We start from the raw sequence: 17,711 nt of genomic DNA, 5'->3' as shown, positions 1-17,711 counted from the left end.
CCTCTTATGATCAGACTGTAAGAAACCATGCCTGTCTGTCTGTATGTCTGTCCATCTATCCATCTATGTAGGTACCTCTTATGATCAGGCTGTAGGAAACCATGCCTGTCTCTGTCATGAGCTAACCAACAATCATCAACATTCACGTATCTAAAAAAAACAATCAGTTATATGGCATTCACAAAAATACATTTATAGATATTAATTGGGAATTTTATTTTACCATCAATGTCCTATCCCGATAAACCGTCAATTGTTTATAAATACTTCCAACTGTTTAACAAAATATTTGTCATTTAATGGTATTTCTATAAAGTTTGATTAATATCTAAACTGAGAAAATAAGATAAATCTGTGCTCTATTTAAGCGTAACCACCATATTTGTCATCAACGGATGACAAAAAATGAACTTATTTTTTGTCTTTAGCTATTTTTATAATATATTCAAAATGAGATATTTTTTTAAGAGATAAAATTTATTCATCCTTCAATACAACTAGGGTCCTAACTTTGAGCCTTAAGGGGGGAGAGTTACTACCCATTCTCTCCCCCACTACCACCACCCCCATGGAAAAAAATAAACCATTAAGTCTCAAGTAGTTATAAAAAACCATCATGATAGATCTTTTTGAGTCTATTTCTCTTGACCTTCCGACAGTTAAAAAAGATGACAACATCCATGAGAGCGAGGCTCTAAAACGGTGGGACAAACGAACATTACCACCTGTAGAGTGTCAGAACTGAATAAGCAGAATATAAATTGTTGTTAAACTGCCTAAATACAGGATATAGGACGGACGGACCCTAATCATAAAAAAGTTTCTATTTTTAAAAAATAATATTTTACAAGCAAAATTATCGCATTCTACGGTTTTACAACTAATAATAGACTAGACAATTTTGGGATATTTTCTTATTCAGAACAAAACAAAGATATTTGCTGTTGTGGTTGCACCCCCTCCCAACACACACTCACACAGAGGTGTGGGTGTGTGTGTCAGTAAATGCTCTTGTTCACCCAAAATTAACTTGTCATGTAATGAAATGTGCTTTTATAGCGGTTCAAAATCAACAGATGTGCTACAATTTTACACAAAAATTTTAACTTGAGGCTAGGGGACTATATAGACACTTAAGGGGGAAGGGGGATAAGTCGACCCTACACTTTCATTTTTACTATTAAAAAGTTTAATAAAAAACACACAAGGAAGCACACATCCTGTTACTTTTTTTAATACACCCTAACTACAAGTAGACTAAATGTACAAAATGTAAAATAAATAGATAGATTTGTTAAAAAGTATTTATTGACGAAATAACAATTAATATGCCTGTCAAATGAAAATTAAAATATATATTATAATTTTGTTAGGTAACATCAATTAGCAAGGATGATAATATCCATAGGTGATGAAATAACAAAATTTTAAACTCTTTGCTAGATAGGTATTGTAGGACTGTTAACTTTATTGTAATTGTTCTCAGTCCTTGAAACATAAATTTCGCGTAACTATAGAGACTGGGAAGCCGACAGACAAATTAAGTTATAAGACAGCTATGATCCAATTATAATTATAGACTAGATGTCATCCAATTTATTTGTATCTGTCTAAAACAGCTATTTTATAGAAAAATGCATTTTAGAAGTGATTTCATACAAAAAAAAATAATTCTTTTATTTTTTGGTATTTAAATGCAATTAAAAAGTTAAATCATTCCATTTTAGTTTAGTATAAAAACGATTTCTAGCCTTTGCTCGAACACCTAAGGGATCTAACCTTTCAGATTACTATTTATTCGAAGCTCTTCTAACATATACTAAAACTAACCCAAACTTGGCTAAGCATCAAAATATTAATTCAATTATCGTTCATATGCAATTAAAGGAAAACCACCTATAAGAAATATATACACTAACTAAATAAGATCCCAATAAGACCAACTATAAGTGATACAGACTTTCTAATATCATTTAGAAACATGAGAACATGAAAGGCAAACCAATACATATACAATTTTTAGATCCACAATCACATAATTGTACCAAAAGGAACATAGTGTAAGAATAATTTTGGTTCGAAAGTATAGACAATAGACATTTTAGTACAAAAGGTTTCTTTTCATTTCATACAAATTTAAGTCAGATTTGAATAGTTGATTAAATTGAAGTTATATCGTCCAAAGATTTTGTACTATGTGATTGAACCATATAGGACAAAATTTTCGTCTTCAATAATTTCCTATCTAAGTTTACCAGATGACTGTGTCTGATTGACCATCTAGGATAATAAATATATAGCCAAAGCCAAGGAAAAGTAGTCTACTCTGCAAAAATACAAGGAAAAGTTAGTTGATTAAAAATTTATCTCGTCAATTCTAAACAACATTAGATTATCAGTGTAGGGAAGCTTCACATAGGTTCCGGGATGGTTCAAGGCTATTTTATAAGTTTAAATCTTAAGATGGTTTTTGACTATCAATTAGAATACAGAGCCCATAGATTCTAGGAGCGCATCACCTTATATTTATGTACCAAATCATCTACCTCTTTAATTCCAAAAAACAATCTAATGCTTCCTAAAAAAAGAGAACCCAATCGGGACAGCTATTTTCGAGATCTAAAGTGACAATTATGCTTACAAGCACCTAACCTATTTCATACCTGGGACTATTTTCTATTTCTTTCTTAATAATATTTGTATAACAAAATTATATAGCCTAAAACAAACCTTAAACATTACTTTTGCATTAAATGCAGGGAAAAGGGAATGTGATTATGACAAACAATTCTAGGTGAAAATTTCCCCTCAACCCCCTTCCCTTTATTCTCCCTTTCTTATCCACTTCCCTTGCAGTTACACAAAAAAAAATTTACTCCAACTTTACTCCAACAAAATATTTAATTTTCGGCAATTTCAAATGGAATTAATTGGCTGACCCTGATTAAATGTAATTATATTAAATGTAGTTTATAATTTTGTCACTAGGTGTCTAAATAAAAGATATCTCACCTGTATCCAACATCATAATATCCTTCAGCAATAATCAAGTCCGCCATCTGCATGAATAATCTCTCGCTGAAAAAAAAGATAGTCAAAACTGCTTTCATTAATTATATCAAAACCAGAACTGTAAAATAAAGTAAAAAGTTAATGGTCCAAAACTAATAAAAATAACTTAATTTATGCTCAAGCAATAAGCAACATTCTCCACAGGGACTAGGTTCAAGCTGTAGTGCTCTGGAGAGTTGAGTACATTCAAAATTCAAAATTGATTTGTTATTGGCTTTGCTTGAGCACGAACTGGATTATTTTAATTAGTATTTGACCAAAACTGTAAGGTTCATATTGCAAAAAGTAAAGCGATTGTTTGTCTGTTTGAACACCCTTCATATGATTTAATTTCTACTGTTTAACATCTACAAAAGTGCCTCATGAAAGTTTATTGTTGTGGCAAAAGCCAAAAAAATGTTCCAAGTATGATAAGAAAGTAACTGAAAATTTATCTCCATTTACAAACTTATAATCGGGTTTAGGTGTAGTAACTTAGGAAAAATTTTTATAGGTCCATAAAAATGAATAATTTTCTAAATATATTTCGAAATCTGAAGGAAACAAGTCTATGTAAATTCGTCATTAAATAATTTAATATGGGATATTTTGTATCATCCTAATTACGTTTTCAAACTCGATTGTTTTAAAGCGTGCCTTATTGTCTTAAAAGTTGTCATTAACTATTAACCAAAGTTTATAGAGTTTTTGTGTTTTTTAATTGTTTAAGGAAACACCACTAGCTATCAGTTACAACGAACGGACAGTCCTAAAATGTAGAAAAGCTTTGCTTTTAAAATTACCTAATACAATTGTGAGGGTCATTTTCACAGTCTGTGTTACAACGAAATCTCTCCCACGCCAGCCAGCCCATAGGTGGCGCCCTAAATAACAAAATATATAATTCAAAATTTGGTCACCAGGTGAAAATTTTTGTTACGGTTAAATTTATAATACTAGCTAGTAGCAACATAAATTATACTTAATTTTAATCATAATCAGGTAACCTGCAAAAAGGTAAACTGCCTCCAAAAAATTGACGTCATACTATAAAATGACCAATGATTGGCGAGTGTACATTGTAGTTGACCAATGGTAAAATGGCCTCTCATAGGTCATTTTATTGCATAACGTCATTTTTTGGCGGCACTTTACGCTGTTTACTTTTTATTAAAACTTGATTGGAAAATTTCACTGATTCTTCATGCCTATATGATTCATACTCATAATATAACTATAAGTATCTTTATTTAAAACAGGGCTCGGCAGCTTCACGTTAGCTTCAGGGAAATTAAACTTTTACAATCTCTAAGATTAGCTGAAAGCAAAAACCTGACCAAATATGTTAATCCCTCTTCTCATCAAAAATTTCAAACCATTAAAAAGGGATTTAATTTTAGATATAGTCGCGGCTGCCAAGTCAAGATTTTTAGCCAAATTCAAGGTTTGGTATTAAAGAATTGGTAGAAAAGTGAATACAATACGCCTTTTGAAAAAAATTATAAAAAAAAACAAATCTACGTGTTAAATAAAAAGTACAAAGTTTAGATACATAATATCCAAAGAAATCCTCTTTTTCTAGTACAACATAAAGATTTAAATGGATTTTAAAATTTTGGAATTTTATTATTCATATTATTCTTCTTCTTAATGTATTGAGATGAATTTATTTCAAGAGATTTAAAGATTTAAATATTATGTATGCACAAGTATAGTATGTATATCAAATCATATTACAAATTTTATAAATCTGTAATCCTAGAATGGTTTTAAGTTTTTTCTGCTACAAAAATATTACCACATCCCAGAAAAAGCAATTAAGAAAAAACTTAGCCACTCATAGGCTAGCCTAAGAAATTTTATAAGATTTTGTTAATAGATTAGGTTAATAAAATAGACCTCATTTCAAATTCGGTCAAAAATGATACCACAACGTTATATACATACAAAATCCGCGAGTCGGCTCCTATTTTTTTCTGGCTCCCAATATCGAATCTCATATGTATTATAGTAAAGATTATAAGCAAATTTACATATATAATCCCAGAATTTTGGGAGCTAAATAATTTCTTCAAAGGCGATTTTTTTCAAAGATTTTTGGTGTTTGGGAGCCATTTTACAAATCTGATATGTAACGGTAATAAAGATGTTAAAGATAAGAAAGTATTGTTTATAAATAATCATAAACTTAGTAAAGTTTAAGTTTTATTGAATGCAAAAATTCACCCAATCTCCTTCTTATATTAATATGAAATTTAAATTCAACTGGAGCAAAACCAGTTAGCAAAACCTAACTTCTTTGTTTATGAACGGATTTCAAAAATTCTTTCACTAAACCCAGGGTGGGGAGGTATCGAGTGGGGGAAGAGGGGGGCGACCTCACCCCCCTAATTTTTTTCATTTTTTGTTTCTTAACCAATTAAAAAAATTCTTTCACACATGACATCACCAACCCCCGGAGAAAGAGGGAGGGGGGTGGGAGGTATTTCCCCCCCTCCCCACATTTTTTTTTAACTTTCTTGTTTCTTAACTTATTTCAAAAATTCTTTCACACACGTAATCACCAAACCTCAAGGGAGGAGGGGGGGGTAAGTCCCTGCATTCCTTAATCCAAACCTCCTAACACTGCGGGCAAACCTAACCTTAACTTAACACACCCTAACCTCCCTTTTCTGGACCCTGCGGGGATCTCCAATCCTACAGGTCTTTATTTCCAACCCTGTAGGAAACTGCTTAACCATTACTTAACCTTACATAACTAAACTAAAATGACAACATTCAGTAAAGTAAATTTAAAAAAAAACAGACGAATATTGAAATAGAGAGTAGCTGCAAATTAGCCCTCTTTACTTTAAATAAAGAAAACTTAAAATTTGTCGTTTTTTTGCTTATTGCTTCAGGGAGGAGACAATGGAATGTAAATTCTTCCCCCCCAAAAAAATCGTCTAATTTGTCTTTACGTAGTTGGTACTTTCTTATGATAAGATGGGATATTTTTTCGGCATTGACTAATCCCTCCCTGTTGTAATCTGAAAAAGTATATTTCATTTTATTAGAAAAAGTAGCCTTTTGATACTGCCTCGTTGTTGAAAATTTTAATTAATACCTAAACATTTCCCGAATAAAAAAAGTAAATAAAAGATGCTGCAGTTTTTAATCGCATGGGATGTCAAAGTAACCAATTTCATTGAAAGGCAATACATTTTTTAAACAGTTCCCATGGAGGAAGGATTTTCTTCATTCTTCATCATACAGGGAGGGAACATTAGGCTGCTCATTACTCTAGTCCCCAAAGTTTTATAATAACGTTTTTTTTATTTGTAGGTGTAATAACTTTGGGGATTTTTTAGAATTTTATATAGCTTATCCCTTTAAGTCTCTGAGTTTATGGCTAATATACCCATTATACAAGTTTCCGTTTGCTAAAATCAATAGATTTATTGCTTTAGATGGTTATTCAGAAACACATATTAAAAAAAATTTTTGGCAGAAGAAGATATTTTTTATAATTGACATATGTGTTACATTGAGTAATAAATACCTTCAAAATTAATGATTTGGTCGAAAACTTCCTATACTATTTTCCTTATTGGTATAATTTTAAAATTGTAGATCTAAACCTATTATGTCTATTGCCAAATTTTCCAAAACTTCAAAATAAGTGTTCTTTTAAAACAGCAAAAAAAATAGTTTTTCTATGATTAGGGTTAGTACGTCCGTCCGTCAGTAGTTAATTTAGGCTGGTTAGAATTGCCATATTAAATTCAAACTTTCAGGGACAAACCTTTAGCAAATATTGCTGTTAATTGTATCCTAAGCTTCACAATCAATAATTTTGTAAGCCTTATTATTTATTCATATAAACAAGAAAACGGGAAAGTTTGTTACCAATGAAATATATGGACGCTAGACTATTGCAGAACAGCGAGGAGGTACAACAAACATTACCAGAAAAATGAAATGTGATATTTTTTTGTTGTTTTCAATGTACACTTGGTGCATCTGTTTAGATTCCTACCATAAATTAGCATTTATTTATTCTTTTTGTCCCTGTCAGTCATGCTAATAAAGACATGGATTTGCCCAAAGTTTTATAATAACATTTTCTTATTCGTTAGCTTAAAAACTTTAGGTACTCTTAATGAATTTTGAATGGTTGGTTTATTAAATTGAGTGTCCATACGTTTCAAGCACCTACATAAGGGGTTATTTTGTGTATCAACATTGGGGATGTACATCAATTAGTCAGCCATAATCTTATCCCTTTAGATCCCTGTGAATTTTTTTTTATTTCAAAGTTAAAGACCATGTTTAATTTTAACGGAAATTTACAAAATAAGACACATTTTTTTGCAGCTACTCTTCATCTTACATTGGCTGAATCTTCTCACTAACTACTATGGCTGTCCTTCCGTATGTCAGGTTTAGGTGATAACGTAATTTTCTCGGCCACTAATTAAGATAAAGGACTCTTTTTTTCTGTGTCAATTCTGTAAATATTTGTCTCAGAGTCTGTTAGTCAGGTGACCAAAGGTATAAATGTATAATTATAGAAATGTGAATTTCCCATTTGTTTTTTCAGATGGATAGATAGTAGGGTGGGTTCATATCGGAATTAGACAAAGCGGGGATATGCAACAGATAAAATTAACCTTAAAAACATTTCTGACCGAAAAAGAATTTTTAAAAATTGAGTTTTAGAACACGACCACTTAAAAATATAATTCATTACTTATTAGTATGCAAAGACGACATTCAAAAAATTTTTTGAATCAGAACTATGGCTTCATGGTGCTCCCTGGAAAGGCCTTGAGGAGCTGAATCAGGAACTTTTGTCCGTTTCAAAATATCTCGTTCCTAGCCTTAGAAATCACTAAAAAACCAAAATTTTTTAAGGTTTATTGAGAATTGTCCAATTTGTAGAGGTTTTTTAGATTTTCTCAGGCTAGGAACGAGATTTTTTGAAACGGACAAAAGTTCCTGACTCAGCTCCTCAAGGCATTTCCAGGGAGCACCATGAAGCCATAGTTCTGATTCAATAAATTTTTGACTCCCATTTACAAATAGCTATACAATTGAATGTCTGGTCGTCAGCGGTTTTAAGACTTAGGATAAATTTTAAATCATCCAGAGGTGTATTATATCTATATAAATTGAGTGCAGATCCCCGCTTTGGCCTCAGAAAAAAAATGTCCAAAATCGACCCACCCTAATAGATAGATAGATATATTGTATATTGAATGTCATATATATTGATAGGTATATGATTAGCGCACCCCCCTGGCAAAACCCTGTTCACGCCACTGAATAATGAATTCTACAGAGAGAGAGGGACAATGCGCTTTTTTTACACAAGTACCCAAAGTTTTATGATAACGTTTTCTTATTTATTGGCTTCACAACTTTGGGGACTTTTGATAAATTTTGATTGGAAAGTGTCCATACGTTTTAAACACTAATTGTAATCTAAGGGGTTATTTTGTGTATTAACATGGGGATATACATCAGCCATAGTCTTATTCCTTTAGATCCCTATGAATTCTAGCATATTTCCATAAAAAGGCTTCAATCAAATTCATAATAAACTCCTGTTATGGAGATTTACAAGGATAAAAAGTTAAAAACATCCTTAAAATCAGATCTTTAAAAAAATCAAATTTTTAATTATAGTTCTAAGCAAGGTAACTATGTTTTGGTTGTTAAATTTTTGGTCAAATTACAGAGTTGCTTACCTTATAGAAGAATCGCTATTATAATTCAAAATGGACGTACTTACCGTTGTAGATAAAGATTATAACAATAGAGTTGTTTTTCTTCCAAAATGATAGCTTTTTTGTTATCAGAATCAAAAACAATTTTGTTTAAGATTTATAACCAATAGGACAATTCTTTTATTTTACATGAACTTACTGATAGAGTTTTCTGTTTTGCTGTACATAAACGTATGGACGTACTGGAATACTAAAGTTATAGAGTAGCTATTCTACAAATAAAAAGGAGCTACACCACAATACGTCACCTATTATGTTTTATATACAGGCAATAAAGTTGGGTGGGTGAATATATCCAACTCGATTATCAATTATTAAATTAAAAGTATTGCTCAGTATAATCCACTTATCTTTAATACCTTTTTTTATCAGAAACAAGAATTATCAGTTTTCAATAATTAAGCTTCAAAACTTCTTTATCAAAATAAATGATTTGTGAAATAATGAGAAAACAAGTTGTCTTCTCAGTTTTCTGTGGTTTAGAGTTTGTCAACTTCCTGTGCATTTGTAGTCAGAGAAAGAGCTGAGGGGACATTATGGTGTTTTTATGCTAGTCCCCAAAGTTTTATAAGTACGTTTTTTATTCGTTGGCTCAACAACTTTGGGGACTTTTATTGAATTTTGTTCTGTTGGTTTATTAGGTTGAGTGATAAAATGTTTCAACCACTAATTTAATTAACAGAAGGGATAATTTTGTGTATCATCATTGGCGATGTACATCAATTTATGGGCCATAGTCTTATCCCTGATTTATAAATGGATATAGAATATACGTGGATGAAATCAAAGGAGAAAAATTGTCGTCAATTTAGGTTGCAATTTTCCCCTACATTTTTTGGTTGAGCCGTTTATCCAGTTGGAGGAAAGAGGATGGGGGAGATTGTTATTTTAGCCCGCTTCAGAGTTTACTTGATTATTATAGAACATCCAAGTAATAATACATCCATTGATTTATAGTACTTTAATTCATAATCCATGCCCTGCTTTTAACAGTAGATGCCAAGTTGGCAATAGAAGTTTAGAGGGAAGAAAAAAATCATTTTTAAGAGAGGAAAAAAATTCAACCTTTCCAACTGTAATATTTAGAATTTAGATAGCATTTTATCTGTTTTCTTGCATTTATCAAATAAATAGCCCAAAACCACAACAAGACACTTAAAATTCCAACAATTGTCAAGATCTTAAGCTTCGCACAAAAAAAACTTTGTACTAAAGGGATAAGACAATGGATGATAAATTTATTTTGATCTTCAGTGATGTTAAATAAATTGCACTCTTTCTGTTAATTAAAATAATAGTTTAAAAGATTTTAAAAGTTAGGACACCATTCTAGCTCAATTCGTTCGCTAGTTATCGAAGAAATAAGTAATTTTCAAACCTAAACAGGTGCCGCTGAAAAATTCAAGTTTTTGCCACTATCTGGGCTAGGATTGAGCTACATAAGATTTAAACACGGCAAAATGTTCGTCTCAATGAGTAGAATAAGCACACAAATTTTGGTGAACCTAGGACAATTTTAAGGGGGCTGGACCAAACAATGTAACTTCCATCGATACAAGTTTTGGCTCACTCTCACTAATTTCTGCCTCTCATGTATTGAAAAATCTAAGTTTTCTCCACCATTTGGGCTAGGATCGAGCTACCATCGATATTAAGGTGTCTAAATGAGCGTCTCACCGAGTAGAATTCACCCTCCAAAGATGAAGATCCTAGGACAATTTTTAGATAGGCGGACCACAAGATGTAAGTCCATCGATACAAGTTTTGGCTCACTAAAATTGAAGTTACAAGTCGTGGTCCAGCCCCCTTAGAGTTGGAATCTTGACCCCAAATTTTGTACATGTGTGTAGCATATTGAGACGGACATTTTGCCACCTTGAAGTCCAAAATCGGTTGAGAAACAAAAAAGTTTTCCTAGGAAAAACTGATTTTTTGGATTTTAATGAGCCAAAACTTGCATCAAAAAATCAAACATCGTTTGGTCTACCCCCCTAAAAGTTGTCCAAAATTAACCAAATTTTTTGTGTGGGTCCGTGATGTCGAGACGGTCATTTAGACACCTTAACATCGATTCTAGCTCAATCCGTTCGCTAGTTATCGAAGAAACATGGATTTTGTCAATTTGGTATTTAATGTTTTTAAACATATTTAAGTGTAATTTTGAAATCTAGTGTATTTTCTTGGGGAACTATGATGTGCGTCTATCTTGGTGACCCTTTATGGACTTGATGGAGGTTTTAGCGTTAAATGGCAACACAAAAGTGTCTACTAAGCTAGTCTACGATGTAAAACTGTCCTTTAGAGGGTAGATAGAGCCCTCTTAGCTTAGTATAGAAGGCTTATAAATAGACTACGGTTGGAGATATCTTAACAACAGTTAGTTAAAGATCTTTAGTTCTAGCTTCCAGAGGGCTACTTTGGGGATACCCTGGCTTAGCTGGGTAGTAGATAACCTGGGTATTGGTGTCCTGGCCTAAGGAAGAGTGTCTTGAGGCTGGATTACGGTAGTCTAATTGCGCTTAAGTAGGGAAAGGAAGCCTATAACTGGGCGAGGGTTAGGGGTGGAGTAGTGTAACCTTCTCATGCTTGACAAGGGTTACTGTATATGCACAATAAATGGTTTCAATATCTCAATAGACAAACAATAAATTAAGCCATTTTCTACTTTCAATGCAGGGATTCGAACCTTAAACATTCATCTAGAACTGTGACCTGTTAGTATGTTATAACTGAAGGTCAGACATTTCTAAAAATGTAAAGACCAAAATTTTGTGACACATATTGCCATTTGTAGAAGGTAAAAATGAATAAAAATTAATTTAATAAATAATCAAACTTTGAAAGGGCCTGAAACCTGCAACCTTTGTGATATGAACTTAATTTCTTGTGCAAAAATTGTAAATAGATAAGTCTATTAGCTAGTTTTGAAATTTTGTTAAAATGTTAAAAGACCTCGAAGCTAGAGTGCTGGTTATGGAAAAACCAGAAAAGATAAGTTAGATTAGATTAGAGTTGACTGATTTCCAAAAAATCACTTGGAAGTGGTACATAGTTATAAGAAATGTATATACACAATAAATGGTTTCAATAACTCAATAGACAAACAAGAATGACATTGTTGTAACCTAAAAAAAACACTCAAAAATATCAAAACTTTAAAATGGCCTCACACCTGCCACCTATGAGATATGGCATTGATATGTTGTGCAATAATGTCAATAAATAAGTCTATTATCAAGTTTTGAAATTTTGTTAAAATCCTAAAAAAACTCGGAACTAGAATGCTATTTAGGTTAAATCAGCAATGTTAGGTTAGGTTAGGTTGTAGTTGACTGATTTTAAAAAATCAACTGGAGGTTGTTGATAGTTATGAGAAATGTATATGCACAATAAATGGTTTCAATAAAAGACAAACAAGAAATTGAATTTTTTATGAGCTTATTTCCAAAATACAGCCATTTTCCACTTTCAATGCAGGGTTTCGAACCTTTAACCTTTAGCTAGAGCTTTGACCTTTCAGTATGTTATAACTACAGGTCAGACAATTCTAAAAGTATAAAAACCAAAAATTTTGGTCAATTAGGAGCTGAGCAACGATTTTTTAAACATCAAAATTGTCATTTTGGATTGTTTTTTTGAGGCTCGAGGCCGCCAGAGGCCACCAATCACTTGCTTAAGAAGGAGCAAAAATGACCAGCTCGTCAAGCTGATATCATTAGACACTTAAACTTAATCTGATTTGATTCAATCCATTAAGGTTAAAAACTGAAGTTACCTCTAAATTTTCAAAATTGGATTATGTTTTCTTCCCGGTCATCAAAAGTAGCCTAAAACCTTCTCTAATAAAATTTTTGAAGATTTATTATTTTGGCCCATTTATGAGGGGGTAGTCGAAGCGGACTTTAGCCCTCCTGGGCCTCTGAAATGAAAATGTCTGCAAAATTGTAAAAGTGTACCCAGATTATTGGTTTGCTGAACCTAAAATAAGTTCATTTTTTGGCCACTTAATCTCTGGCCTCCGAGGCCGAATTTGGTCAATCTGAAAACACTTTTACTGTAAAAAAATTTCATTTGAGTATTTTTCCAACTGTCGTTGAGCCTCTATGGGCAGGTTTGATGCCAGAGATTAGGCCTTATTTTTTTGCTAAAAACACGAAAAGACCGAAATGCTTCTAAATGCTGTTCTTAAAATACACTGATTTATAATTCTTTCATTAAAAAATGTATAGAATAAGGAAAATCTGTAGGTAAATACGTTTTTTATGAAGTTTTTAAAAGTTTACATTGCTTTAAAAAAAATGTAATTCGTCATTTATAACTTTAAATAACTTTAGAGAAAACAAGGATGACAACAATTACTAGAAGCAAAGATGTATCGATCAGACTGTCATTTAACAAATGTAAACGATTCCTTTAATCAAACAATTAAATATCAGCTGAATTAGAATTCTGAAAAATCATCTATAATACAAAGTAGCTTGATGTCTGTCTGTCCGTCTGTCCGTCCGTCTGTCCGTCCGTCCGTCCGTCTGTCCGTCCGTCTGTCCGTCCGTCTGTCCGTCCGTCTGTCCGTCCGTCTGAAGCTTAAGATCTCAGTAACCACTGAATCGATTGGATTCTACTCTTCAGGGTATATACCTATTGGTCCTGTGGTGGTTTTAAGCTATTTTCTTGGGGGGTGGGACATCCCCAACCCCCCCCAAAAATGAAAATTTCCCCCCCCCCAAAAAAAAAATTTCATATTTTTTTCTAATTTTAATGTTTTTTATGTTTTTATATATTTTTATATGTTTTTATTAATTTTTATTATTTTTATATTTTTTATACTTTTTTATACTTTTTTATATTTTCTTTATATCTTCAATTATTTTTCTTCTTTTAAAATTTCTTTTCTTCTTTTAAACTTTGTTTTATTACATTCAAAAAGATTGTGAAAACTTCCTTCTCCTGTGGGGGCAAAGCCCCAAAAAGACTAATGGCAAAGAGATTTTAAAAAACAATAAAAAAAAAGAAAAATGTCAAAGGTTTTAAATATTATAAATCAATATAAAAAGTTATAAAGAGTTATAAAATGTTATAAAGAGTTATAAAATGATATAAAGAGTAATAAAATGTTATAAAATACAAAAAATATCTAAAAATATGTAAACAAAATTTTTTAAATTCTCCCCTGAACCTTCAAAAATAAAGCCTCTAGAGGCTAGGGGCGAAGCCGCTAGTTTATCATAAAGTATTATGGACAATGTGCAACAAATAAAAAATAAAAATGTCATTCCAAAATATACATATTTTAGACGATCTTATAGTGATGCTTTACAGTTACAGACAGACAGACAGACGAACAGGTCTACCAAATCTAAAGTTAGAAAAGCTGCTCTTTTAAAAGTTTATATTTTATCTTAAAATATATATTCATAAATTGCAGAATTACATTAAAAAAGAATCCCAAATGTATTGAATCTCAAATGAACCATCATTTTTGCATTACATGAATATTTGCAAATTTTTTATATAAAGAAATAACAAATCAAATAAATTTTTGTAAATAAGTCGGATTCAAGTGATTTGTGTTATTGAAAAAATATGTAATTTTATTTTCATAAGTAGCGTGGCTTCAAAAAACTAACATCGAGAGAAAAAAGACCACATAAAAAATATAATCATCTTATTTCTAATAAATCTTTATATATATAAGTGCCCAAAATTTTGTGCGAACATCCGAGAGAATGTGTTTTCAAAACTTTGAGCAACAGTATAATTTTCAGACCAAGAAAGCTTAATTTATTTTTAAAAATACGAAAAATAATTGAGTATATGCAATGCCATAGGTCCTGTGATGGTTCTAGGCTATTTCAATTTTAGATTTAAGCCTTGGTTTTAAGCTATTTTTGAAGCCCTTTTAGATACAGAGCCATCCTAAAAATGAAAGTATGTCCCATATTTAATTTATTTTGCAACAAATTTATGTTGTCTGATGTTGTCATCCTTGTTTTGGTAAATTTATGTGCTGTGTTCATTTTTAAAAAATTATTATCCAAAATAATCCTTCTATTAAAGTAACAGTGTGTGTGTGTGTGTGTGTGTGTGTGTGTGTGTGTGTGTGTGTGTGTGTGTGTGTGTGTCTGTCTGTGTGTGTCGAAGGATTTCGCTAACCACCGAACCGAGATGGTGTTCTTTTACAATGTAGCTTTTTATAGGTCCTTGTAAGGTTCATAACTATTTTGGGGGAGGGTACCACCACCCTCTGTTACAATACCTATAACCTTTTGATTTTCATTCTATGTTAACTCGTACATGAAAACTTTTTTCATATTTAAGGAGTTAAGAAACATAGAACAATCTTAGAAGTTAAATAATAAAGTTCAATTAATTCAATTCATTTATAAGTAGCGAAGCTTCTCTTTAATTTACTTTTTCTATTCGTCAGTCCGCCAGTCTGTAACGCTATGGGGGACATGCAATTTTCTCAGCTGCCATTGAAGATAGACAGCGAAGATTCTATATCAGTGAGAATAAGTGTAAATTTATCTTTATCTGTTAAAGAAAACAAGGATGATAACATCCATAAAAATAAATCTCTAAAAACGAAGGACCATAGAACATTAACACATGTAGAGCGTCAAAACTTTGGGTACTTATATTTAAATTTATTAGTATACTGACTTCTTAAATTTTAAGATGTCCCAACCTTTTAACCAATAATTTTAATCTAAAGAATGAATAAATTTGATAATCATCATTGAAGACGCATAAACATTTATCTTCTTTTGTGTTATTCCTTAGAAACCCTGCAGAAAATAGATGTTTTAAAGGTGAAATGCTAGAATTAAATAATTTATTGTCTGATATTTTCGTAAACTCTAATAATCACAGTTAAGTACAATTTAGAAAGCGTAGCAACTCTATAATCGTTACCAGAAATTCCGTATATCCAATTAATCATGCTGATTTTCTTGACACTTTGACAAAATAATTTTGTATTACATAGTTATCTTATTCATCTGATTTTTTAAATAATGATTCTTAGGACAACAAGGTAAAGTATTATAAGCAAGGCAACTCTATAATCAAATCCTAAAATTGAAAGTATATATTAGAGAGAGGGAACAATGGGCTGTTTATATCACATGTCCCCAAAGTTTTATAAAAAGCATTTTCTTATTTGTTGGCTTAACAACTTTGGGGACTTTTCCTGAATTTTAATTGGTTGGTTTAGTAAGTTGAGTGTTCAAACGTGTCAACCACTAATATCAATCTACAGAATGGTTAATTTTTTGTGTCATCATTTGGGATGTACATGAATTTAACAGCCATTGTCTTATCCCTTTAGATCCCTGCCCAATTATTTCCAAAAAAACAAAACGGTCACGTATTAATCTCTATTAGACTATAGACTATTGTCTGCCCATTTATTTTTATTTGACGGTCATGAGTTAATCTGTACTTGATTTTACAAAATTGGGGTTAAACTACCCTCCCCCCCCCATCCCCACCTCTACAACCAAACAAGGAGAGGTTAAAAGCCTGCCCAGGATTTATATAATAAATAATTATTTTAATAGAGATGCTTTTCCTAATACATTGAAATCAGATGAATGTCATACAAAAAGATGTTGTAAAAAAAACATTAAAAATCACCCTATTTTAAATGGACATTTGGATTTTCATAGAGTTGCTATGCTTTCTAATTCGTACCTAACTGTTATTGGAATCATCATGCAAAATTTGAAAACAATAGAACAATTCTAACCCATCCAAATTACCATGCAGACAGAATTAGAAAAAAGTTTTGTTTAAAAAAAGGTTTTCAAGAAATTTGAACAGTATAATGTAATAATGGAACATATATAGTCTGGATGACATAGATCTAAAGGGATGTGACAATGGCAGATATATTGATGTAAAACTCAAAAGATGATACACAAAATTACCCCTTCTGTAGATTACAATTAGTGGTTGAAACGTTAAAACACTTATTGGACTAACCAATCATTATTCTTCAAAAGTCCCCAAAGTTGTTACACAAAAAAAACTTTGTGTACAAGTGTAATAAACAGCCCAATGTCCTCTTCCTCCCTGGTATAATGTAATAAGTGAAAATGTATGTAGCCTTGATGTGCATAGGTCTTACAAGTTTTCACCAAAAATTTCAGCTTTCTACATTAATAGTAGTCAAGAAATTCATGTTTCCCCTTAGCCATACAGATGGACAGACGCACCAAGTTATTTCTAGAGTAGCTTTGCTAAAAAAATATAACATTAAATGATATTTAAATATTTCTGTATAACAAATTGTTATAATATAACGAGGGATCTAAAGGGATAAGATAATGGCCGATATATTGATGTACAACCCAAAGATGATAAGAAAATTGCCCCTTCCGTAGATTACAATTAGTGGTTGCAACATTTAGACACTCAACTTAATGAACCAACTAATAAAAAGCCAAGAAAAATCCTCAAAGTTGTTAAGCCAATGACTAAGAAGAAAACATTGTTATGACTATAGGGACTAGTGCATTAAACAGTCCAATGTCCCCTTCCTCCCTGAATCTACAGAAGGGCTAATCTTGTTTATCATCATCAGGAATGTACAAGATTTGACTATTGTCTTATCCCTTTAGATCCCTGAGGTAACACCATGAAAGAAATGTGAATTTAAGATTGTTTTTTTTTTCCAAATATATTAGGGATGCTAGGAAAATAGCTTAAATCCGCCCTCTAGGATATTTATAATAGAGAGAGGGTATAATGGGCTTTTTATTACATTAAACCTCAAAGTTTTATGATTACATTTTCTTACTCATTGGATTAACAACTTTGGGGACTTTTAATCAATTTTGATTGATTGGTTTATCAAGTTCACTGTTTAAATGTTTCAACCACTAA

At 31.6% G+C, this 17,711-nt stretch overlaps 1 protein-coding gene across 1 annotated transcript in view; it reads right to left on the bottom strand.

Moving 5' to 3' along the window:
• Window positions 1-17,711, bottom strand: part of LOC145319512 (alpha-N-acetylgalactosaminidase-like) — a 77,249-nt gene that overhangs the window by 40,849 nt on the left and 18,689 nt on the right. Inside the window, exons 4-6 of the mRNA XM_080161685.1 lie at window positions 3,855-3,935; window positions 3,013-3,078; window positions 76-150 (exon numbers count right to left, since the gene is read on the bottom strand). Of these exons, the coding sequence (XP_080017811.1) occupies window positions 76-150; window positions 3,013-3,078; window positions 3,855-3,935 (222 nt within the window). The remainder of the gene's footprint in view (window positions 1-75; window positions 151-3,012; window positions 3,079-3,854; window positions 3,936-17,711) is intronic.

The sequence above is a fragment of the Acartia tonsa genome, chromosome 5 (assembly GCF_053477335.1).
Source record: "Acartia tonsa isolate MP-2025a chromosome 5, ASM5347733v1, whole genome shotgun sequence".
Classification (NCBI taxonomy): Eukaryota; Metazoa; Arthropoda; class Copepoda; order Calanoida; family Acartiidae; genus Acartia; species Acartia tonsa.
Note: the sequence above shows the minus strand (reverse complement) of the source record. Positions and strands in the feature narration are given on the sequence as shown.